This window comes from Cyprinodon tularosa, unplaced genomic scaffold, assembly GCF_016077235.1.
Source record: "Cyprinodon tularosa strain WSP-4 unplaced genomic scaffold, ASM1607723v1 ctg741, whole genome shotgun sequence".
Taxonomy (NCBI): domain Eukaryota; kingdom Metazoa; phylum Chordata; class Actinopteri; order Cyprinodontiformes; family Cyprinodontidae; genus Cyprinodon; species Cyprinodon tularosa.
In genome coordinates this window covers 235,784-261,848 of record NW_024039498.1, presented here as the reverse complement: position 1 = coordinate 261,848, position 26,065 = coordinate 235,784, and the positions used below count along the sequence as shown (strand labels likewise).

The window sequence follows — 26,065 nt, the reverse complement described above, 5'->3', positions numbered from 1 at the left end:
CAACCACCGGTTTGTGACGTCACAGTGCGGTATCGGCTTTTGATCAAGTCCCAGTGCTGTATCTGGTGTTTGTCACAACACGCTATTATCCAAGTCATCTTGAAAACATTCTTCTTCCAAATGTTGGCTACATGTTACATGTTTTTTCTCTTGCCAGAGGTTCAATGGCAAATCATCCCTCTTCAAGCGTTAAGCTTACTGCACCGTTGACGTCACTGCCGGAAGATGTCAGGAGTGACGTGTTACTTTATTTGGGCAAGAATTGCCGCTCAGGGGTCGCAACGAAAATTATTGTTTATATATTTTTACTGATTAACGCAAAATTCGTGAAATCACTATAAAACATACTAGTTTTAGGTGTAAATAATGATCCATTGATAATTTCTTGCTGAACAGACATCTCCTTTAAGGCTAAAAGCTTGGTTGCGATTTTTCAACCTATTAAAAGAAAATCTTTGTATTTAGTGGCTATCTGCATATCCTTCAGAATTACCTTTGCAGCGATCGTAGCTGGAGTCATCCGGGGCCTCTGCCCGTCCTCTGGGTGCGACGCTGCAGCGGGTCCCTGGGGGCCTGGCGAACCCTCGCTCTCCCGCGGCCTGTCGACAGGCTCCTTCCTCCTCTGAACCGGTGCAGCAGCCACGGGCTGCTCATACTGAACTGCTTTAGACCAGTCCTGAAGAATTGAGGGGATTCATCAACAGCCTTATTGTAGCATTAGAAAAAGAGATGTCTTCCATCCAGCAGTTTAAACCCCTTTGCCTCAGTTCAGAGAACAAGACTGAGTCTTAGGGAGACTTTGGAAAGGTGTTGGAAATGTTCAGGTCTTACAGACAATATATGATGATTAAACCCTGCATGTTCTTGTTTTTTGGAGTCATCAGTAGGTTGGCTAAATAACAGGGAGGCAGGTGATGCATGCACACACAGCAGCCCATGATGGAAGCTTTAGACAAGCAAAGCAACGTGCTTTTGAATGAAAATCAGATGGAGAGAATGTAAACTGTGGAGAACATATCCAACAAGACCAGAAACAAAAGGTTGGGCTGAAAAAAAAGGGAAGCGCATGGGCAACAAACCTTCCACAGGGGGACCTTTGATGTGGGAGAGGAGGAGCTGGATCCAGGGGGGCGAATATAGGGAGGGGACGCAGGAAGAGGAAGAATGACAGAGAGAGGCCTGGTGGAGCCAGAGTGAGAGTGAGCGGGGCGAAAGGTAGCGAAGGACGAGCCAAACTGCAGGGTGAGAGATACGGTCATGTCATCAGAGCAATGGAAAAGCAGCAGGCATAAGAGAAGATCTGATCCTATACACAGCAAAAAAGGGAGGTCAAATGGACGGGAAAGGCTGAAGGTAGCTGCTGCTCTACACAGCTATTAGAGCAGTGGTTCCCAAAGTGTGGGCGCAATGCCATTGCAGGGGGGGCGCGGTAAGCGGCATGGATGAATGAAGAAAAAAAAAAAAAAAAAAAAAAAAAAGGGCTTGCTTTGACTGAGCATAATGGACAGTTGTGACACTGCAACCCATATTTGAGAAGATCTACAGCAACAAGCAGGCTCACTACAGCCACTGAAAAGATGGGAGGATTAAAGTACAAAGAAAAAAATGTATTGATGATAGCAAAGAAATATGTTTAAAATAACACAGACAACAAAGAATCCTCTTCTAATCTACAGTATAGAACTATGAAAAAAATACAGTTACATAAAAGTGTTCCACTATAAAAGATGGTGTATAGTTTGTTTTGTTGCAACCTGAAGTGTGAAATAAACTTCAGTGGAGTTTGAAAACAAAATATGTGTATAGGTTTATTATATCAGGTTGAACGCTGTGTGTGCCCAGTTGATTTTTTATTTTTTGGGAGGGGGGGGGCGTGGAAATTTTATTGTAATCCAAAGGGGGGCCCAGAAGAAATTCTTTGGGAACCACTGTATTAGAGGAAGCAGCCCAACATGCTCTGGCTCAAAGGATTTAATTTCAGTTTCTGTTTCCAGCTTGCTTTCTGTTCCAGCAGATTTGGAAAATATATTTATTTGTATTTAGACCTCTGAGTCAGTATGCTGTAGTTTTCTTGCTAACAGTTAGTAAAGCCCCTGTTGCACCTTGACTATTTAGACCAGCGTATGCCTGACGTAAGAAAAATCTGGCAAAAACGTTGGCATACGTTGGATAAGTTATGGGTACGTTTTGTAAAAGTTATGAGCATGCTGAAGTACGTTGAAACACGCTGGCACACGTCGACTTACAACAAGTACTGTATATTGAGAAATTCTGAGCATGCTCAAACATTACCAACGTATACCAGCGTATGCCATATGTGGGGCATAAGTTACAGGTAAGTTATCTGATCCTTGACATATGTTAAGTTTAAGTTACTCATAAGTCATGGTGTCTAGCTTATCCAAAACCCATGAGTAACTTATCCTCCAGACTTCATCCCCTTCATAGTTAGAAGGTGAGTGCTATTGATCCCCCCTGCGTTCACACCCACGACCAACAAACCAGCAGACATGATGCTGAATTTGCTGTGACTGCAAACCTTCTTCCTTTCATTTTATTTTTATTTATTCTGTTCTTTCAGGGTGGGTGCATCGCTGCTCCGCTGCTCTCCTCAGGAGCAGCAATGCACCAAAGTGGAGCAGCTTTAACTGATGCAGCATTACGCTGCCGTGCGTAATGCATAAGTTGGCTCTGGACTAGTTATCAATACACTATGCATCCCCCCAAAGTTGAAAAAAACAATACAAAGACTTCAGCGTATGCCAGTGTTTTAGGAGATTCTGGAACGTTGGGCATAAATTGGCAAGGTGAGTCTGAGACTTTACATTGAAGGATTTTAAAATGTAAAGTTCTGCATAAACTGATTTAGGTATGGACTTTGACTAGGCCATAGGGCTTTTAGTTGGTTGTCCTGCTAAAAGTTGAACATTCGTCACAGGCTGTGCGAATGTTCTGTGCTATTTACCTGAGACCGTGCTCCTATTTTATAAAAGGGATGAATATCTGCCTCCACCATGATATTATATCCCATGCAATATGAGTTTTTTGCCAGACAGGGCCTGAGCTACGAACAGAGATAAACTTATTCTGCAAACAAAGAATTGCATTTACTAAGCATTTTGCAGGGGATCTGGAAAAATGGTGCTGATCAGCCTTTATCCACATGCTACTGGCTGTCACCATAGAGATGGCCCCTGTGAAGACAGCCGAACCTCAGAATATGTGTCACCATTCATTCACCTGTCGTCAGTTCACACACAAAAAGCTGTGTATCTAGTTAGTTGATCGGCTTACTGTTCTTCATCTTTGAGTAAAGGCTGAATAGAAATGCACATTTAAGCACTAAAGAGTTTCTTTAATCAAAGACAGACTTTCCAGTTTTTGGATTCTAGTTCCCATTTTCTGTTCACTTCACATTCTGGAAAACTTTGTTGGTCTAACAAGTCACTGTATGAAAACTTAATCTATGGGTCCAGAATGTGAGACAATCCATGTTTAAACCTTTAGATCTGTACATTTCAGACCCTGATGAGTTGAAACACATCTGAGATCACATCTGAGATCTATTCCAGGAATAGGGAGACGAATATCTGTTTTATTATTCTATCAGGCACCACATGCATCCAGAAGAAGACCATCCTCTCTGAAGGTGTCATCATTTAGGAGAACCCAGCCCTATGATGTAAAAAGAGATCCTGAGTTTCAATGATTGTTCTGCCTGTTTGTGCAGGTTTATGTCACTATAACCAGAAGGCAGAGCAAACAATCCTGTTTGTCAGCCAACTTTGAGATCGACGTTAGATGAAAGCTGTCATGGAAACAAACTGCTGTTGTGAAGACGGCTGCCGCTTCAACTCTTGGCAGTTTCCTTCTTTGAACCAGTGAATCATCCCTGTAATTGTGTTTTTCTGCACATATAAGCAGCTGAGAAGAATGGCTTCTAAAAGGAAAGCAGCTGAGCTCCAAACCAGGAAAGAATACTGATTTTAGAGAGATTTCTATGCAGATTTTACCACCAGCTGAAGCAACAGAATTCAACCAATTCATTTGTAGCTGTTAGCACAGAAGGAGGCTTAGTTCCACGTGACTGCAAAACAAGAAGAGCTTTCTTTTTTAAATAAAAGAAAAGAAATTTTACATTAATTTCAACTTGAACTCACATCTGAGCTGCTACTCTACACAAATCTCTGCAGGGGACGCCATTAAGTTGTGGGGAAGTCTGAGTGTCAGGTTGGTAATACCTTTCAGAGCTCAGCCTCCAGCCGATTTCCTATAACAATACAATCCTGGCACCACTGTGAATGAAATGTGCCATTTTAACAGCATGTGCTGCTTAGCTCCAACAGCAGCTTTAATAACAGCCACAATTATCCCAGTTGTTTTAGAGCTGGCAGCCTGCTATTGTTCTTCAGGGAACAGAGATGTGGATGAATGGAGGAGATTTCAGCTGGAGAAAAGGAAAGTAACCAGTTCAAAAGTTTGAAAATGCTTTCTGAACAAAATATTTTCATAGAGAAGAAATTTTATTACAAAAGGAGTGCCCTTTTGTAATAGAATGCTAATTTTCTCAATTTACCAAAACCCTTAGCTTCTTTAAAACCACTCTTATTCATAAAGGCCACTGATGCAAACTTTGGAGGAGCTGCAGAAACCTCAGGTGGGAGAATCTGCCCAAAAGGGAACTTTTAATCCCTTTTACATATTTGACTTCAGATTTAATGGTTTCTGGAAGAATAAAAGGAGAAGTCAGGTCATATTCAGAATTCAAACTTCTAAAAGTACTTTAAATATGAAATTATCATATACTGTTCAATAAATGTTCAGCGTTTTTAATTAAGAGTAAGTTTCATTTGAATGTGCTTTACTGGAGGCATCCATATTTGTCAAAGAACACTACTGCCACCTACACGGTATGGTATCGGCTGTTGATCAAGTCCCAGTGCTGTATCTGGTGTTTGTCACAGAGGACTATTATAAGAGGACTATTATTCAAGTCCTCTTAAAAAACAGCCCTGCGATGGACTGGCAACCTGTCCAGGGTATTTCCCGCCTCTCGCCTGTAGACAGCTGGAGATAGGGCGTTGTCAGTTTAACTATAGCTCTGGTGAATTTCAATGGTGAAGTCCTCTGGAAATCTTCAATTGTTGTTGATTGCAGATGTGTCTAGTAGTTCCAATTGATTTTGCTTGTAGAGCAGGGAGAATTGCGCTAGGCTTACCGCCCCGTGACGTCACCGCGGGAAGATGTCAGGAGGGAGGTGTATATTTGGGCAACAATGGCCGCTCCCAGACTCAGTGATCGCGACGAAGATTATTGTTTTAATTTTTTTATTGATTAACTCTAAATGTATGTTATCACCACAAACATATTAGTTTTAGGTGTAAATATAACCCATTCATTATTCCTTGCTGACCGGACTTTTCCTTTAAAGAATGAGTTTGATTATAGTCTTTGCTTCACTCTCCTCTAATGTGTCGGGTAAAGGAGAAGGCCCAAGTAGGACTGGAATACTTACAGTGGTTGGGGAGCTGCATTCACTGACTGACTGGCATGTTTCTGACGCCTCTGATGATGCAGAGCTGGAGGACATCTAAAGAAGCAAGAAAAACCACTTATAATAAAAAAGCCATTGATTGTCTCCTCCTATAGAGGAGATTTTTATACGCTTGTCATGGAGGTCCCACTGATGTTCCCATCATATTTAAACATTTCATTTGTTATTTTTATTACAAACTAAAATAAAATAAAAAACATGAATAGTTAAATTCCAAATAAGTTTAAAAATAATCCACTGGACATATTTCCAAGTTTGAAGACATTTTGCTTCCCATCCAGGAAGCTTTTTCAATTCAAAATGTTAAAAATTAGCGTAGAGTCCGAGGCTTTATACAGTAGCCCAACAAAGCCCTTTTTTTTGCTTAAAAAAACTTGCAAATTGAAACGGGCTAAAGGGTCCGCCCCTTTAGAATGGGGGTTGTTTGGCTTCCTTTGTTAAGGCTGACTTATACTCAGAACCCAGGTAATCTGCGTGTGTGTCGCAGTGAAGGTAAATGTGCCCCCACCCTTGCCGCAGACACTCTGCTGCACCTCTCCATAATTGCAGGTGGCCGCAAACAGTGCAGGAGGTCTCTGATTGGTCAAATCTACATCCGCTCAACCCATGCGTATCTCCTGTTTGGTTCCTTACCGGTTTGTTTTGTTTGTGTGACCGCTATTGTTGAAAACGACTCGTGAAGTTTGACAATAAGAAGAGCGAGGTGCACGAGAACTCTGGGACCCTTTTTCCATCTGGATAACCCGCTCTTTTTCGCCCTCATGTGCCTCCGTTGTCACACAAATTTGCCCCTACTTTCTCTTCGCCTCTACTGTATCTAGACCCACAGCTAGTTCCTGATTGTCCCCCTTTAGACTGCTGAAGGACCCCTTTTTCATCATTCTGCTTTATTCTATCTCTATTCTCCAACTCGGCAGAATTTTTTTGTTCAATCACTAATGTTCTGCTCTCTCTGCTTTTTTCATTGTAGCTTGATCTGGTCTGTTCCTGTTTGGCTGTGACTCCATCCTGGAGAGAAAGTTTATCCCTTAGTTTCGTACGAAAAATATGGATTTGTATCCCTTTAGTGCATGTATAAGAACGAATTGAATCACTTACTTTCTGATGGTTTTTTTAAGCGTATCTCCCCTTAAATATTTTTTTTTTGTACGTGACTAAAGGGCTACATGCCAGTTGAGGTATTTTATAGTCTATTTTTTATTTAAAACTAAAGGGATAAACGCAAATCTGACATCTTTCGCATGCGTATTGACTATGGGTATGCTGGTCTGATGAGGTATGCTCATCTGAGAGAACACCGGTCTGCAGGTGCACCAGATGAGATGAGAAATGAGGCCAAACTTAAAACGGTTTCAGACTGACAATCAGTTTCATTGGTGAAACCGACTCGCCTACCTGACTGGTGATGTCTGAGGGCATCGGCGACGGAGGCTTGGAATAGATGTTTGCATCCTGGGACACAAAACCTGAATCGTGGGAGGAGACGCTGCTGAGACGGTGCGCCGCAATGCCACCTGGTGGTGGAGGCTGCTGTGGCACACTGCTGCGATAGCGATAGGATGAGGAAGAAGAGGACGGTGAGTGTGGCTGCGAGCCTCCTCCACCGCTACCCACTCCTACGCCTCCACCTGATGAACGGGAAGCACTGCTGTGGGCGCTGTTGACGCTGCTGCATGGTGAAGAACAATTTTAGAAGGTCAGGTGAAGAAGTGATTAAAGTCATTATAATTAGAGGAACATGTTGCAGGATAGAAGGAGGTTGTAGGAAATTTTTAAACAAAAGAGTTGGTCAAAGTTTGAGAGGATAAAGAATAAGAGGAGGTGTGGAGAGAGACGGTGATCAGGTGAAGGATAGGACATTCAAGAGTAAGAGTGGGTTGGATTAGTTACACAGACAATTAGAAGCAGAAGTTCCCCCAGAAGGGAAGGGGAAGCAGATAAGGATCATCCAGCAGGAGTGAAAGATGGCAAATAACGGAAGAAGAGGAGGATGAGGAGGAGGAGGAGGTGAACAGAGAGTGTGTGAACTCAGGAGGTTTAACAAATTAAGAGACACTGCGAGTGTGAGGGTGGGTGTGGCTGAACACATACATGATAATAACCCTGACAACAACCCTTTACCCTGATAATTAATCTAACTTAAAGTCGTAGGGAAGCCGCTGTTCCAACCGTTGCATTCTGAATTCTCCCGAGTGTTGCCCGGCTTTACATGGTGAATAAAGTGAATATGATCGGTCGTTTATCAAGGGGGCGGGATTGTTGTGGCAGAAGGTTCGCAAGCAAGTTTGGTTGTGGCCAGTGTCTCTGAAGCATATTGCTATCTAGTTAGCAACTTAGTACTATTAGGGAATTTACATTGGGACCAAGTAGCAATTAGCAACGACACTGTCAAGGAACGCTATGGACAGCGGAAACATGCAAGGAGGAGAGTTTTGTGTCCAAGGTCATGGATGAGTCTCCTCCGTAATGCATTTTTTATTTAGAGGAGGAAAGCCGGGACAAAGTTGTTAAGAAAGACGACTCCAGAACGGCAGAAGCTTGGTTTGGTGTGGAAGGCTTACAGCTGTATATGTTTGAGCCCTTGCCTCGCAACGCTGCCAGTTCTGTTAGCTCTACGCATGCTGAAGACACAGATGTCCATCCCCGTGAGCACTGGGACAGAACTCAATGGGAAAGGAAATTATTCTTATTTCTTATTTTAACCGTTGCTTATATTAGCTGCGACAAACAAATAAAGATGATATGACAAAATAAATTAGATTGACAGACGACCGTTGATATATGATTGCCCGAATTTAGGTGTACAAACTCATGTATAACTAACTGGCCTTCATAAGATAATGAAAAAGAAAAAAAAAAGACAGGATTTTTTTTAAATAGAAATGTTCTAACTTGTGGGACAATATGGTCTGATAAAGAATACATTTTTATACGTACAGGTTTAAGCCAGAGTGGTTTGAAATTTAAATATGACCTCCCTACAACTTTAACTCCAACCTGAACCTAAACTACATTATGTTCACATTTCTAACTAAAGCCCCATTTGAACTATATAGAAATGTAATATTTTATAATTAATTTGTAATTTGTAATTGTTAATATAAGTGTTATAGCTTCAGAAAGATTAAGCGTTGTCCTGTTTGTCCCTACATGACGCCTGTCCCACAGTGACTTGCACCGCTCAGTCAGTAGTAGCAGAGGGCTTACTGTATACTCCTAGCTTAACCTGGCAGTCATTGCGTGGGGCTTGGACACCAGTGTACAAACCGTACACCGTTGGAGTAGCTGGGCGAAAACAATGCCTGGATGTATGGAGCCATTTCGTTTGCAATGCGAAGGACAACACCGGAGGAAGGACGCCACCAAAGAGTCTGCGGCTTCAAAATGGCAGGGGAGAACACAGCAAATCTCAAGGGACATCTGAGGTGCCAACATGCAGCCAAGTGGAAGAAGGTAAGGAACTGGTGGGCCTGTAGTAGCAGGAACTTGTGTGTGTGTGTGTGCACCTTCCTCTGCCTGTATCTGTCTGTCTCTCTGTCATAGGAGAAAGGTGTTCTAAAGATACACTGGATATTATTCTTTTAAATTTCTTCCTCCCAACTAGATACGTGACACAGTGACACCACAGCCAGATCAGAGGTTGGGGAAGGATGTGAAGTCTGAGGATGAAGACTTTGTGGATATGATGAAAAAAGCCACAAAAGGTTTAATATATCTGTGATATATGTTAAAAACAGAATCAGTGTGTGAAGCTCTATTCTGCACAGTGTTATATAAATAAAATAGTGAAAAAGAGAAGCAGTGTGTGGAGAAGTTTTATTCTGTACAGCATATATATATATATATATGTCTATGTTTAAAAGAGAAGCTGTGTGTGAAGCCCTATTATTTACAGCATTGACTAAAATAACAAAAATGACTAACGTGACTAAGACTAAAACTGATTTTCGTCATTTAGACTTAGACTAAGACTAAATTGGGAAGGCAATGACTAAATATGACTAAGACTAAATTGGATTTTTGTTATTGTGACTAAGACTAAATTAAAAACAGCTGATGAAATTAACACTGGTAGGGTAGCCTGAAATTTCATGGTTACAGAGGACGACTGTAAGGAGTCTGCTCATGCGCTCTTTGTTATCTGAGAACCGAGCCAGAACTGAACCATGCCAAGCCCTACTTATGAACTAGTACCAGTTTAGCACGGTTCGGTTGTGTCTGGCATGGTCCGGTTCAGTTATGTGTGCCATTTACACTCGGCACAGTTTCAAAAGGGTAGTATAAATAGGGCTTATGTTACAAACTTTAGGCTAACTGCCTCCAGCTCCCAGTTAGCTGTCAAAAACAAACCAAACAAAGTCCACAGAAATCGGTTGAGGGGTGACACACTGACTTTTTCAAGACACTGCATATTTTTACACTTCAGTTAAGTTCAGGGTCCTTGCTGGAGCAATCCAGATATGAAGCAATGCTAACAAACTGGGGATGATTTGAGGAACATTGGAGAAGGACAGACATCCACATCTGTACTCTCCGCTTTACAAGAACTACACAACCTTGGTTTATAGACAACAAAATGCTGGAGTATGTTTGTGTGTGTCTGTACCTGCACATGCTGCTCTTGCGTGAACCAGAGCTGCTTGGAGACGATGGAGGGGTCTGATAGGACCAGGTGTAATCCGACCCCTTCAGATCCACAATCACCTGCAGGAAAACCCGGACCAGGGAAGGTTAGAACCGATATTTTCACTCGTTGAACGCAGCTACAACTCAAACTGTACAATGAAACCGCTAGGTTTAAAAGTTCACAGCTGCATGTTCTCCTGGAAGAAGGAGAAGACGAAGAAGAAGGAGAAGAAGAACTCTGTTGTTGTGCATGCGCAGTGCTTGAGGTTCTGTTAAATCGGCTCGTAGCTCTGCTTCAGCAGCAGGATTTGTCCATGACCACATCACAACAGCTGACTGAATTTCAAACATGTTTGATTTTCTCCTGACCCTATGATTCCTGATTGGTAGGTGGTCGTGAGAGGCTCTCGTCCCTTGTTACCCCCTGTATGCTACATGACGCAGGATGCACAATGAGGCTGAAACTTGGCCCGAACGAATAAATTCTCTCACGACTGGAGTGTCAGCCCGAAAAGGGGGAAAAATCGTACAGAGTATGCCCGGCATAACAGATATTCTACATTTTCAATGTGTTCACCTGTTCACTGGCAGGGGGCAGTTTGTGGGGATCCGTCGTCAACACAGTGAGGTCATCAATGATGGCCTGGAGGTGGGTGATCTCCCCCAGCATGGCAATTTCTCCGTTCTGATCAAGTAAAATAAAAACAAACAAAGATGAGCAGTCTGTTTTTCACCCTAACAAACCAAATCGATACATCGATCCATCTCTCCTTCTAAGCGCTTCTCTTAGCGTCTGTCAGTGGGAGCTTTACAGGATCGCCCCAAATGAGTCACTGTGAGATCAACATCATAAGCCATTAAAGGAGAAGTCTGGTCATATTCAGAATTCAAACTTCTGAAAGTACTTTAAATATGAAATTATCACATACTGTTCAATAAATGATAAGTGTTTTAAATAAGAGTAATTTTCATTTGAATGTGCTTTGCTGGAGACATCCATGTTTGTCAAAGAACACTACTGCCACTACTGTGACGTCCCAGTGCTGTATCTGGTCTGTGTCCCAACGGGCTAAAATCCAAGTCACCTTGAAAACATTCTTCTTCCAAATGTTGGCTACATATTACATGTTTTTTCTCTGGCCAGAAGTTCGATGGCCAGTCCTCCCTCTTCAAGTTGGCAATCCAACGATCAACCTGTCTGTGGAAGATCATGAATCGGAAAGGTGGAATAACTTTTTTTTTTCACTTCTACCCAACGTACGCAAGTGGGCATTCTCAGTTTAACTATAGCTTTGGTGAATTTCAGTGGTGAAGTCCTCTGGAAATCTTCAATAATTTTTGTTGATTGCAGATGTGTCTAGTAGTTACCATTGATTTTGCTTGTAAAGCGGGGAGAATGGCGCTAGGCTTACCGCACCGTGACGTCACTGCCGGAAGATGTCAGGAGTGAGGTGTTACTATATATGGCCAAAAATGACAGCTCCCAGACTCAGTGTTCGTAATGAAAATTTTACTGATTAATGCTAAATTTATTAAATTCTTAATTCATGAAATCACTGCAAACATATTAGTTTAAGGTATAAATAAGGATCCATTGATCTTTCCTTGCTGACTGGACTTTTCCTTTAAACACCAAACTAAAGGCTTCAGGTATTCCACACAGAGATAAATTAATCTGTTTAGCTGGACTTTCCAAGAGCTTCATTTTTTTTATTTGGTGAGATTATAACCCGAAACAGACAAAGTCAGGATAAAATTACAACATCACAGAATTTAGGGAACAGTGGATTTCCTCTCTGCTTTTCACAGATTATGTGGTCTTGCTGGTTCCCTCTTTCAGAGACCTGCAGGATGGACTGGGACGAATCACAGCTGAGGGTGAAGCAACTACTCATAGGCCATGGTTCTGGTTCTTGAGCGGAAAAAGGAGGCATTTTTCCCTTCAGGTTGGAGTAGAGTTTCTGCCTCCAGTGAAGAAGTTCCAGTATCCTGGACTTCTGTTCATCATTGAAGGGAAAATAGAGGTGGATCCACAGCCGGAACGGTGCGGCTGCTGCTATAATGCAGATTTTGCAGCGTCTGCCGTGGTTCAGAGAGAGCTGGGCGAAAAAGCAAAGCTCTGATTTAACGGTCGGGTTCGTTCCTACCCTATGATCATTAATCTGGATCATGACCCAAATAACCGGATCCTTGATCCAAGCAGCTGAAATGAGCTTCCTCTGCAGGGTGGCTGGGCTCTCCCTTAGAGAGAGGGTGGGGGAAACATTTTAAATGTATTAAACACAACTAAATCAGCTAAAATCAGTCTGAGCCAAGCTGTCTACCCACTACTAATACACCCTGATGACCTAGGGACTGTTAGCTGGTTAGTTCACCAGATATCATATTCAGTTCAATCTTAGCTTTATGAGATTGATCCCCAGCCCTGGTTAATAGATGGCAATGTGTAGATGGCTTTTAAAATTTTGAACATCAGTGTAAAAATCCATCTTATTTTCACCAAATGAAGTCAAATGTACAAAAAGAGGAAAGTTTCTCTAACCGCAGCAATCCATTTTGTGTCTACAAGATTTTCTGATTCTTTGTACAAATATTTTTTTCTGTTTGTTTTTTAATTCATTTATAATAATTTATGTTTTAATAAAGAAAAACATAATCCTTAAAATGAAGCCAAATCATACTAACCAGATGGTTCATGCTGATCTTATTGGCATCTTTGCAGAGAAATAAATGTGTCTGTTGTTAAAGGCAGCAGCAGAGACATTGAGGGAAAACTGGTTCTTGTCTTAAACCCTTTGAACAGAAAGAGGGCAGTATACACTAGATAGAGAGGGCTGGACATGTGCTAGGCGTCCTAGAGGTATGCAGGAAGATGCAGTTTCTACATCTTATTACAGGTTCGCTGGTCAGACATCTGACAACATAAGCATGCAACTTCAGCTCACATTTCCTCACTGCATTTGCTATGATTTTTGTTAATAGGCTGGAGAGTTTCTTCTCCATTTTCCTTCTCACATTATTACATATGCAGTCATCCAGGTAAAGCAATTCCAAAAAGGTAAAAAATTAAATAAACAATCTACTGGATTGTTTTCTTCAAACTTGGAAACAAAGTCCAGTGGATTGTTAACTTTTTTGGAATTAGTATGTATGCTGCTTTTATTTTGTCTTTACTCTAATCGTGGTCTAAGAAGAAAATCAGGCCTGAAATGAAGGAATGGATAATTATCTCCTCACCACAACAGGCTGAAGGAAGCCAATGAAGGTGCAGAAGCGTCCCCTCTCCTCCACCAGAGCACGGCGCACGGCCTGCTTCTCCGTCTCCTCCATCAGCAGACACATGTCAGTCACATCCTGCATGGCGCTGTCCAGCTGGGGCTGCAGATCTCCTCGCCCTGCATAAGAAACAGAAGAGGGGTCAGTTAGGTTTATGATAATCCTAACTCTGTAGCTCTGACTCTTCTTCACAGTACGCTTTATTGTGAATGGAAAGCATCTCTCAACAGCAACTTTAAAGAGTTAACCAAAAGTTCAGTCAGATGCAGGTTTTTACTTTGACTAGGCCATTTCAAACATTTCCATTATGTCTCTGGCTGTATGATTGGAGCTATTGTAATTGTGAAGATAATTTCCTGTATCTAGCTTCCTCTCCCTCCTGTGAAGCCCCTGTAACACCTTGAGGATTTAGAGCAGCGTATGCCTGATGTATGAAAAATCTAGCAAAAATGCTGGCATACATTGGATAAGTTATCGGTATGTTTTGAATAAGGTATGAGCATGCTGAAGTACGCTGAAACAAGCTGGCACACGTCGACATACGGCAAGTACGTCGAGAAGTTTTTAGCTTGCTGAAAATTTCCCCACATATGCCAGCGTATGCCAAACGTGGGCCATAACTATAGGTCAGTTATCTGATCGTTGACATATTTTAAGTGTAAGTTACTCATAAGTCGTGGCGTCCAGCTTATCCAAAACCTCTGAGTAACTTGTGCGTAACTTATCAAGAACTTATCTCCAACACATATCAACATATCTGACGTGTTCCAGACGAGCGCTGAACGTGTTCCTAACTTACAGCTACACTATAATGGCGTATTGGCAGCGTTTTGGTATAAAAAGGGGGTTCACAGGAGGAAACCATCAGTTCTCCGCCCGACTTCATCCCAATCATAGGGTGAGAGAGAAGGTAAGTGTGATGGAGCCTCCCTTCGTTCATTCCCACAACCAACAAACTTCCTAGCAGACATGATGCTGAATATGCTGTGAATGCATACCTTCTTTCTTTATTTCTTTTTACTTATACTTTTTTTGCAGGGCAACTTTTTGAAACGGCAATTAGTGTAGCCAACAGTGTGCTTTCTGCACTGCATCCCACGCGAGGAGCTTCTGGAGCTGATGAATGATCTACAAAAATTTGTGGCTTTTCATTCAAACATCCTCTGTCAACATTCATTTTCCTATCTGTCACTTTGATTTAAGCAGCTTCATATCCAGAAACTGATAAAAGGAACGGCTAAAAGAAAGTTATGTGAAAGGTCGGAAGCTTGGGATACTGTTTTATAGCCCAACCATGCTGAAATTTACCTTGCAAGGCACTGTGTCTACTTCCTTTACAGTAGCAGCCATTCAAATTTCCCCACTTTCATTGATGGGCCCTTGGCTGGTCACCTACAATTCCTTTTTAAAAATAAATATTAAATATTATTTCTGTCATGATTTGTGGAACCATCATCTCCTGGTCAGCAGAGGCGTGCACAGACATTTTGGGGGGCAGGTGCTCAGGAGGGGGGGGGAGGGCACTTTTTAGCGCACGTGTAACACTTAATTATAAAAAATAAATAAACGCATGTTGAATGAAATTTGACTTTTATTTGTAACATTCTCTAAACGTGAGTTTTCAATGGAAAAAAGTCACATCACCAACAGAACAGACTAAAGCATACTTCTTTCATCTGGCTCATCTCCCTGTTTTCCCTCACCCATCTGTTCTCCCTCATCCTGGTCTTTTTCTGTCTCTGTGTCTTCCCTGAACTCTTCCTCATCTCCTGTCCTGGTAGATGTTGATGGTATAGAGCTTCCCTGCTGTGACTGGCTACAATATATTAATAATAACCATCATGACAATAATAATGATAATAATAATAATAATAATAATAATAATAATAATAATAATAATAATAATAATAATAATAATAATAATAATAATAATAATAATAATAATAATAATAGCTTTAACAAATATGCCACATTAGTTTAAATAATGGGCTATTAGGGCAACATGACTGGAAGTCTTGTCACGTGGATATGACTTATGGTAGCCTACAAAATAATAGCTATTTTAATACCTGCTGCACAAACCACTTAAAAATAAAATGTGAACAGCTTTTAAGATTTTTCAATATGATTAACCCTCCTTTCTTGGTATTGTGCTGCAATTACTAAATCAATATACAATTAAGACAATAAAGAGACCAAAATGTGTTAATTTATGTTGCCTAACAAAACCTATACAACAGAAAACGTTTGTCTTAACACATAGATTTGTACAGAAGAGGATTAGGGCCACTGAAAAAAAAAAAGTTAACTGATTTTTAAATTTTATTTCAGTTTAACATGGGAAAAAAGTCAGAATTCTGACTTTTTTATTGTCAGAATTCTGAGATTATAGTCAGAATACTGAGCAAAAAGTCAGAATTCTCAGCAAAAAGTCAGAATTATGAGAAAAAAAGTTAGAATTATGAGATTAAAGTCAGCATTCTGACTTTTTTCCCATACTAAACTGAAATAAAATTAAAAAATCTGTTAACTTATTTTTTTTTTCAGTGGCCCTAATCCTCTTCCGTATTTGCAATTGCAAACTCTACCAAAATTATTTGTAGCCTATGTGGTCGTCCTCACGTTATCTGTCATTGATTTGGGCCACAGTGTAAAACTTTCAGAATCAGAATCAGGTTTATTGCCATTGTTAGTGAAGGAGTTCACAAACTAGGAATTTTTTATGGTACAATCGTGCAACATGAAACATATAATATGGAATAGGTAAATAAAATGATAAAAATATCTAAAAACTGTGGGTATACATCATGCAATAAAATAGACTAATGTATACACTTAAGATAAAAAATATGGATACAAAATATAAAAAGTAAAATAGCATCTTACAAGGAGACAACTAGTTTATCTGGTGACCAGTCGGCAAAATGCATGTTTGGTGCTGCTGAATGAGACATTTTAATAAACAACAAAATGATTCTGCTTGATCTGTATATTACCTGGCTAATGGGGCACGGAAGAAGCAGCCTGTCAGCGACCGTTCCTGCTATCTGAAAACTGCTATGATGCTGCGCATCTGGCATGCCCTGCGGGCGACCGAGCGAGTTCACGTGACAAAGGAAGAGAGAGAGGCTGGTCGTTTGTGCGCAAGTAGGTCTGTCATTTCGGGGCATTGTTTCAGTCGTTTTTAATGGCTCAGGTTTTCAAAAGATCATTTCAAAACCGACCTCAGTAAAATCTTAATAATATTAATAATAATAAAAAAAAAAACGAGTTTCAAAAGGGCATTTTCTTTAATAGAGGGCAAACTTCCTAGTGCTTTAGCACCACCTAGTGTCTATGTGTGCACGCCCCTGCTGGTCAGACCCTGTAATTCAGGGAAAGGGTGGAGTCAGAGTAAAAAACAAATGCAAGAGAGGGTCACTCCAGTGGCTGGAAGTTGGTGAGGATTTCTGTGGGATGTTGGAAGGAAGTGAGCTGCCATTCAGCTGGCGTTTGACTGGAAAGGGTTGTTTTGAGTGGCTGCTACTGTACGTCTCACCCCAGAAATAGAATATATGCAGAAAGCCAGACTCCAGACTCTTACCCCAACAGCCCTCATCTATTTTGAATACCTAAATGGAAAAGCAAATAACTTGAGAACTATAAGCCCAAATTACATGCGTGATACATTATTTGAAAGCCTACACCTTCTTGTTTCTGAATATATACATGGAAATTGGGTGGGTAAAACACTGAAGCTGCATCAGTTCAGACATGATTCAATTTATTTTTTGTTATTCTCAAAAATAATAGGTCTTTTTTTTAACAGCAGAAATAAAAACATGCTTGCTTGTTGTGGCTGCTTTGTCATGTTTACATTTTGACATGCTGCTATATCTGTGTTCATTGTGCTTTGGTGCTCACTGTGTCCATAAAATGAATTGGTGGTTGAATTGTGGAGAATCTAAGCTTTCCAACGATGTCTAACATGTCTATATTGGTAAACATTTTACCATTGTAATTTTCATGCATTCTGAGTTATTAGTTGTAAACGCTTTAAAACCCTGGTGGGTTTTGAGAGGCTAGAGCCAAAACACTGTGATGCACAGCGCTTGGGATTGAACAGAACATCTGAATGCTTGCTGCTAGCTGGAAAGAGAAAACTCGAGAAGTTCAATGCGAGAGTCAATGAGTCGATGCAATTAGCTGGTTGTCTTTAGATAGGTAGACATACAGACAAGTCGATAACACAGAGCAGTGCAGAGAGACAGGCTGATACTTACCCTGCATCTCTGTTACAGGGAGACAAATGCCGCAGGGACAGAGAGGTGGTGGGAGCAGGAGGGGGGCAGCAAAAATAGAAGCAAAAAAAAGGAAGAAAATGGAGTCAGCATAAACAGTAGAACTTATTGGTCAGGTTAGTACAAAGAAGCCATAACAAGGCAGGGTAGAGCAAAAATAATAGAGCCACAATCAAAGCTGGTCCAGAGCCGAACACACCACCATGCTTCTGGATACGGTTAAATGCAAAGAACTGATTCAGGATCAGGAACACTGAATCTTGGGATGCGTCCTTCAAAGGCTAGAGTCGTAGACCCGATTACGTCATAGAGCATCGCTGAGGTCTGGTCGGATTCCAAGATTCCTCGTTATGTGGCCTACAAATGCATCCTTCTTTTTTCCCAATTTGAGGCACAGGTAAATATCTTGGGGTGTTGTTCGCAAATGAGGAGTAGATGGAGTAGGAGATCGATAGGCGGATTGGTGTGGCGTCTGCTGTGAAGCGGGCATCTGTTGTGGCGAAGAGAAAGCTGAGCCAAAAAGCAAAGCTCTTGATTTATTGGTCGATCTACGTTCCTACTCTCATCTATGGTCATGAGCTTTGGGTAATGATCGAAACAACGAGATCCGGGATACAAGTGGCTGAAATGAATTTTTTACAGCAGTGTGTCTGGGCTCTCCCTTAGAGATAGGGTGAGGAGCTCCGTCATCTCGGGAAGACTCAGAGTAGAGCCGCTGCTCCTCCACCTCGAGAGGAGCAAGTTGAGGTGGCTTGGGCATTTGGTTAGGATGCCTCCTGGATGACTCCCTGGTGAGGTGTTCCAGGCACGTCCCACCGGGAGGAGGTCCAGCAGGCGATTTCTGCCTCCTTTTTTTTTACTTTGTTTTTATTTCATATTCATTTTTGTTCTTTGGTTCTACTTTTTTAGTTTATCTAAGTGGTTCCGGTTCTCGTAATTAAATCCATCTCTGATGTAATACTGAGTGAGAAAAACCATCACTTTCTAGAGGTTTGCTGTATTTTTATATTAACCAGTTTATACATAAAGAGCAAAAGTCATTTGCTATATGTTGTATTCACAGACCGCTTTTCAGTAACCATGGTAACAGAGAAAAGGTCTGTTACCATGTTACGGCTGAGGAAACATTATGAACTAAATGTTGAGTTTGGCCAGTAGATGGCTCTAAATACTAACATATTACTTCCATTAAACTGATGTGGTTCCAAAACCCAAGCTCCATTCAATGATGATGATGATTGAGTTTTATTTGAGAGAAGCTCTGCTATCAGTGGTAGGACAAGTGATAGTGGTGAATAAATGTAGACAGGTTTCTGCTATGCAGAATGAGCGCTGCACAGAAACATGAGCTGCAGGGTCGGTGTGGAGGCGTCACCTTTACGGGCCTTCTTCTGCAGCTTTATGGTGTCTGATGACTTCTTCTTAATCTCATGTCGCGACCTCTTGTACTCTGAAAGAGGAGGAACAGAAATGCTTCAGAGGAACGTGAAGCCTGCGGCTTAAAGTCTTCTTTTATTTCACATGTGAACAAGTGACAGCTGTTTTTGACTTTTCACTGGAACAAAAAAATCGAAATAACTGCAGAAACACTTCATGCAATCTGCTGGGATCCTCCCATAGAAAAACTAAATGTACCCTCATTGTTTAATAGCCAGGATATTTTAAAATGAATGGCATTACCCTTGAGCCAGAGCTCAGTGATGCTGCAGACTTAAGAATGATCTGCTTCACCTGGGAACTATCACTTACCTTTGGCATGATCCTTATCCAGCTGGTTGGCCGTCTTCTTCCAGTCTTCAATCTTATCTTGCAGAGGAGTGATCAGACTCTCCATCAGAGCACTGGAGCAGACAAGAACAAATTTCAAAACTCCACCTTCCATGTGTTTGGTGAGAGGGAAACGTCTCCACATCTTCATGCCTGTTACGTCGCTTGCTGATACCAGGTTCTATTGGACCAACGCTGAATTTATCAGGGAAGTTCATGTATTTGACTTGGTGGACTGAATAGTTTCTAATTCTAGTTTCTAATGGATATCTATGAATAAAAGTCACAAATTATTTTACTTGGATAGCTTTTGCTGAACGATGGATTATCCTCATCATCAAGGTTGCATTTTTTTATGTCTGCTTCTGTCTCCTTGAACCCCAGTCGGCCTCAGCAGATGGCCTGGTCTGGTTCTGCTGGAGGTTCCTTCCTGTTAATAGCAAGTTTTTCCTCTCCACTATTTCTTCAAGGATGCTTAGTCTGAGGGATTGCCTTCGAGTCAATGAGTCGAGGCAATCAACTGGTTTTTCTTAGATAGAAAACTTTGAATCAATTTGACTGGATGATCTGGTGAACTGTAAAGTGCCTTGAGATGACTTGTGTTGTGAATTGGCGCTATAGAAATAAACTGAACTGAATTGAATCATTTGTGTTAAAAACCATAAGAAAAATGCAGAATAATTAGGAAGGAAAATCCTGGTTAGGATCAGAGTCTTGGTGAAACCATCCTTTAGATTAGGTGTGATTGAGAGATTTCATCCAGCAGAGCAGGGCCAGGGTGCAATGAGGCCCAGAGGAAAGCAGATATCCCAGCAGCTCAGATGAAGTGTGTTTGAGCAGTCAGGGGTAGATTTAGGAAATTCGGGGCCCTAGTTAAAAACAGGCATGGGGCCCTCTAAATTGAGAAGACAATACATAAACAGACCCATTATACAGAAAAAAAAACTTTTAATAGAACAGACATAGTTGTTCTAGGTTTGGTTTTGTCCCTCTCTTCTTGTCCCTTTTCTTGTTGTTTTCCTCTCTATGTTTTGTACTCAGCTGACTTTTCATGGTGTCTCAAAAGGAATGAAAGATTTTTTCCAAGCACTAAGCTCACTTAGCTGATTGCTCCTTCCTGTGTTTCCAAAAAGGCAAAAGTAGATAACCCAGTCCTTCTTTTCACTTTAGACAAGCCATGATCTGCTAATCTGTTATCCATTTTCCATTTGGATGAAATAATAGCTGCATGAATCATGACAGCAGACAATTTTTGGAAAACTGGTTGCTAAACAAATCATTAATCATTTAAATTGCAGTTCTTTTCCTTTACACTCAATGCAGTTTGGAATTAGGGTTAATCATTCTACAGAGACGGCAACAAGTTATTTTCTGGGAAAAGTTAAAATCCATTATGGACAAAGGAAGGATAGTGGGAGCAATCTTTTTAGACCTTCGTAAAGCTTTTGATACAGTTAATCATTCAGTTTTACTGTACAAACTCAGTACACCTAATTTTTCCTCCAAATTCATTAGCCTCATTAGTTCATACCTTTCATCTCGTTCACAAAGTGTAAGAATTGACCAATACAATTCTACCCCTTTACTATTATCAACTGGTGTTCCACAGGGATCAATTGTAGGTCCAATTATTTTCAGTCAATATATTAATGATTTAGCATCTGTGTGTAAGAACTGTGACACTTTGGTGTATGCAGACGACACAGCTATCTTGGCTTATGGAAAATCCATAGGAAGTTGCCGCAAAACTAACTGAGGCCATGTCACTGATCTCAACCTGGCTTGAGCAATCCTGTCTGCAACTGAACATAAAACAGTTACCATGTTTTTTTCAAAAAACAACCTCATAAATATAGAACCGGAAATTTTAATATCTGGAGAAAGATTACAGGTCATCACTGAATATAAATATTTAGGTTTACATATAGATTCGCATCTCAATTTCAAAACTCATATCCAAAAAGGTCGTAATAGGATTAAGTTTAGTTTAGCAAACTTCAGATTCATTAGAGTTTTTCTTTCAACTGAAGCTGCTAAATCATATTTTTTTCCATGATTTTATCCCATATAACATATTGTCTAATAAGTTGGTCCAATACTCACTCTACTACAATAAAACCATTAGAAACATTATATAAACAAGCATTTAAAATACTGGATAAAAAACCATACCATTACCACCACTGTAGTATTCTAAGGAAATATCAGTTACTTACCTGGAACAATCTTATCAAGTTCAAAAACATCTGTTTAATTTATAAAATCAGACATGGTTTAGCACCACCTCCACTATGTGACTTTGTACAGTTCAGATCCAGTGAGGTCAGGGCAACCAGAGGGGCAGTGAGGGAAGACTGCATCATCCACCGGAGAAAAACAGCCTTTGGTCAGGCTGTCTTCTCCGTAAGAGCATCTCAGCAATGAAACACAGTGCCAGAAACTATCAGAGACTCTTTGTCATTCCCTTCATTCAAAAAGAATGCAACAAAAATGGCTTGTAGAGAGCCAAATTTGTGGGCACTAAGGTTTTCTGTGTATACTTAAATAATTTTACAATTATTTTTTCATTATTTTACATGAATTGTATTTCTTAACCATAATGTTTTTTATGTAATTGGTATTGTAATTTTATCTTGTGATTTTATACTTTAAGGTTGCCTTTTTTATATCTGGCTGGGGGACTACCGATGAAAATTAGCACTCCTTAGCTAACTCGGGTATATTTACATTGTTTTAATTGAATGTTTGGATGTGCTCTCTTCGTCCTCTGGCATGGGAGCTGCCTTGGAGCTTGTCTGCTTGGCTGTGTGTTTCCTGGATGGGGCCGCCTTTTATAGCTGCTTTTTGTATCCCTGCTTCTGTCTCCTTGAACCCCAGTCGGCCTCGGCAGATGGCCGCTCACACTGAGCCTGGTTCTGCTGGAGGTTTCTTCCTGTTAAAAGGGAGTTTTTCCTCTCCACTGTCGCTACAAGCATGCTTAGTGTGAGGGATTGTATTTGAGTCAATGCAATCAACTGGTTTTCCTTAGATAGAAAGCTTTGTATCAATTTGACTGTATGATCTGGTTGAACTGTAAAGTGCCTTGAGATGACATGTGTTGTGAATTTGGCGCTATATAAATAAACTGAATTGAATTGAATTTAATGTCGATTAATGTACACTGTCCCCTTTCAAATAAACAATAAATGAAAATGAAATTAAGATAGAGGAGAGCGGGAGGCGGGGTTACCAATCTACTTGCTCTGGAGAGCAGAGGTCACTGCTTTTATATGTTGTCGCCAAAGTCTCCAGTAGCAGAAAAAAGTCGCTGGATTTGGCGCTAGGCAATCTTTTGAAATAAAAGTACTAAAGGGTTCTGAAAAGTCGCTATATATAGTGAGAAAATGGCTAAGTTGGCAACATTGCTCTTCACATCCTTTGTTTTCAAATAGTTTCCTGCTGTCTGTTTGGACCTTTTTGAACATTTGCAGCAAATGGACTGATCCAATATGGTGGACACTGAAGGGGGGTCTGAGACACCCTTAATACCATAAGGATTTTAATCAAAAAAATTATTGTGCACAAATAAATAATATATTGTATTAACAATACCTGTAGACAAAGTTTTATGGGGCCTCTAGGAACTTGGGGCCCTAGGAAACTGCCTAGTTTTGCCTAATGGTAAATTCCCCCCCCTGTGGGCAACAACAAACCAGAAATGTGTTCTTACTTGGTGAACTGGCGAAGTTTGGCCTCGATGCTGCGATGCCTCATGCACATCCTGGTTAGAGCTGACCCGATGTCTCTGGTGGCTCCTAAATGGAAGACAGAGAGGATCAGCGTGGGACAGAGAGGAAAATCGACAAATCTATTGTACAAAACACCTGTTTTAATTCCAAAAGTCAGAGGTCAAAGCTTGGATTTAAACTGTTAGCACACTGTGTGAAGAAAAGACTCATTAAACAGGCTGAAAATATTCTTTCCACTCAGCATTTAGTCAGACCAAGCTTCTCCTTGGAGACGTTAAACACCAAACACAGCAGCGTTCCTTGAGGGCCCGGCGGCACCTACAAACCCAGTTTGATGTGAAGCTAACCAGTTACTGTAAACATTGGTCTATTATAGGAAACTAGGTCTATACGAAAGAAGCTGCTTCAGTTAACGGCTGATTTCCAAACAAGGAGCTGAGAGCAGCAGCTGGAGCTGCTCAGGAGGATGGGTCCAGTTCTGTTCTTTTCAAGGCAACAGAATCAAGCTGTAAAGTTCTGATGCAGCAGCTGATGGACTCCTCAGGACTGCCTTTGATAAAACTAGAAGTCGTTTTTATTACAAAACTAATATGAATAAGCATCTATGAATTAAACAGTCTAACAGGAGGCCTACTTTCATCTCGGCTCAGGCCTGCAGGCTGTCTTGAGAGGCTCCGATCCAACACTGAACAGGTCATGATACCCAGAGGGTCGTATCATCCTGGTCTGAGCTCCTGTGGGTCAATCGGTACCATGACAGCAGCAGTAAGGATCCTCCTGGATAGCAGTGCTACATCCAGACGGGTCGCCTCTCTTCCTGTAACACTACTGGATTTTTCATTTATAGTTCAGACCAGCTGATCTAAAATCAGTAACCTCAGAAAAAACGAACCTCAGCGCAACACACACCCAAAGCCCTGTATTTCTCCCTTCTACTTTCAGAATTAACACATTCTTCCTTCTTTGTTCCTTTTCTACCCAGCAACCAGTCCTTCAACTAAACCAGCATCTTCTACATGCCAACGTCTGCCAGGAAGCCTGGTCAGTGGGGGTCAACACCCTGACACCAGGATGGCCAAGAAGAAGGATGAGGTGAAAAGAAAAGGAACAGGAAGAGTCTGAGAAGCTTTAAAGAGTATGAGGACAGAGGAAACGTCTTGCACATTTTAATGAGCTCACTGCTAGGGTGAGAGCCATGGGAGCCCAGTTCCAGCCAACTGTGTGTGTTTGATCTCTGCATTGATGATGCTTCTCTTCCTGTTTGCCTGTTATTACCAGACTGTGCGGAAGATAAACAACCAGATGAGGCACACAATTTCATCTGCTACAGCTGTGTGTGTGTGTGTGTGTGTGTGTGTGTGTGTGTGCAAGGCAGTGCTGTAGGACCAAAGCTAACCCATACCTATTTGATTCACTTGCTTTCATGATAAGTTAGAATTAGTATGAAGGTTATTGCAGCACAGCAGCTCCCTCATGCTCTCCTAATGCTCCTAGGGAAAATAAAGTTTAAAGGGTCCAACAGTGGTTTCTGGCTGGCCTATAGAGGGCGCTTGGCCGCCGCCCCACCCACCAAAAAAACCATGATTAGACATTAAAAAGCTTTATTTATATATATATATATATATATATATATATATATATATATATATATATATATATATATATATATATATATATATATATATATATATATATATAATTTATATATATATATAATATATATTTTAAATATTTTGAAATATATATTTTTTAGATGTGCAAGATAAATATTTTGGGATACGGTAACTTAGTTAGATGTAAATACAATTGAATTCCTTACTGACTTAGACTTAGACTTGACTTTATTAATCCCTTGGGATTACTCCCTTCGGGAAATTGTATTTCCAGTAGCAGGAAAAATTGCACATACAAGAAAATTGAGGATGTTTAGACACAGTATATACAATAGAAAATAGAATCAATTAAATAAGGTGTAGGAAGATGTATTGGGGGATGAGGATAGACAAATAAATACAGAGGGCTATAGCAAAAACAATGACTTAAATTAACAGTTATGTAGTGTATTGCACTTGAATGGTTGAGAAAAAAGTGTGTCCAGATTATAAAAACCACAGCGAGTAACTACAACTCCTTCACTTCTGTTCTCTTAACTCTATTTCCTACTCCCCCCCCAGAGAGGGAGTGATGTCATGTTTTAACACTGTTGTGTTAAAACATGACTATTGCAAAAATCAATATTTTTTGTAATGTTTTTTTTTTTTTTTTTTTTTTACGTAAAGTAGGACAATGACCACAGTGAAATTGGTTAGAAGTTGGATATTGGATATCAAAGCTACACATAGTATGCGGGTTGTAGCTTGTGGTTTATCCAAACAAGTCCCTCATTCGGAGAGCATTTGAGGGCGAATAAAGTTGTGAGGGCTTTAAGATTTGAGATTAATTTGGTATTTAGGGTAAACGAAGGATACGTTTCTGGTATATCTTAACTAATGAGTCAGTTCGTTTATTGTTGATATGATTCGCAGATTGTATGCATTTCTTTATTTTAGTATCTAACGCAAATAAAGGGGGTTTAGTTTTATTGAAGATACTTCTATGAATGTGAAATTTTACAAATAATATAAATAGATTAACCAGTATTTAATCTTTAATTTTTCATCGGATGGGTGACGTATTTCTGTCCTGAGGGAAAACATTTTTACCCATTGACTCTCGTTAAAAGTTGTACATGCGCAGTAGCTCCGCTGCAATACAAACATATAGGACAGATCAGGGTGCACCTAAGTCTTGCAATTTTTTAGTTGCTCTCTGTTGCCCCCATGAGCCGGTCTCAT

General features: G+C 40.6%; 1 protein-coding gene across 3 annotated transcripts in view; it reads right to left on the bottom strand.

Annotated features, from left to right (window-relative positions):
• The window catches only part of mtss1lb (MTSS I-BAR domain containing 2b), a 140,332-nt gene that overhangs the window by 10,219 nt on the left and 104,048 nt on the right, over positions 1-26,065 (bottom strand). The window contains exons 4-14 of one of the 3 annotated variants that reach the window (XM_038269911.1): positions 23,213-23,297; positions 19,486-19,577; positions 19,112-19,186; positions 17,719-17,727; positions 13,418-13,575; positions 10,758-10,865; positions 10,161-10,258; positions 6,950-7,223; positions 5,516-5,590; positions 1,080-1,235; positions 494-676 (exon numbers count right to left, since the gene is read on the bottom strand). In XM_038269911.1, the coding sequence (XP_038125839.1) occupies positions 494-676; positions 1,080-1,235; positions 5,516-5,590; positions 6,950-7,223; positions 10,161-10,258; positions 10,758-10,865; positions 13,418-13,575; positions 17,719-17,727; positions 19,112-19,186; positions 19,486-19,577; positions 23,213-23,297 (1,313 nt within the window). The remainder of the gene's footprint in view (positions 1-493; positions 677-1,079; positions 1,236-5,515; positions 5,591-6,949; positions 7,224-10,160; positions 10,259-10,757; positions 10,866-13,417; positions 13,576-17,718; positions 17,728-19,111; positions 19,187-19,485; positions 19,578-23,212; positions 23,298-26,065) is intronic. The other 2 variants (XM_038269913.1, XM_038269912.1) reach the window with 2 other exon arrangements.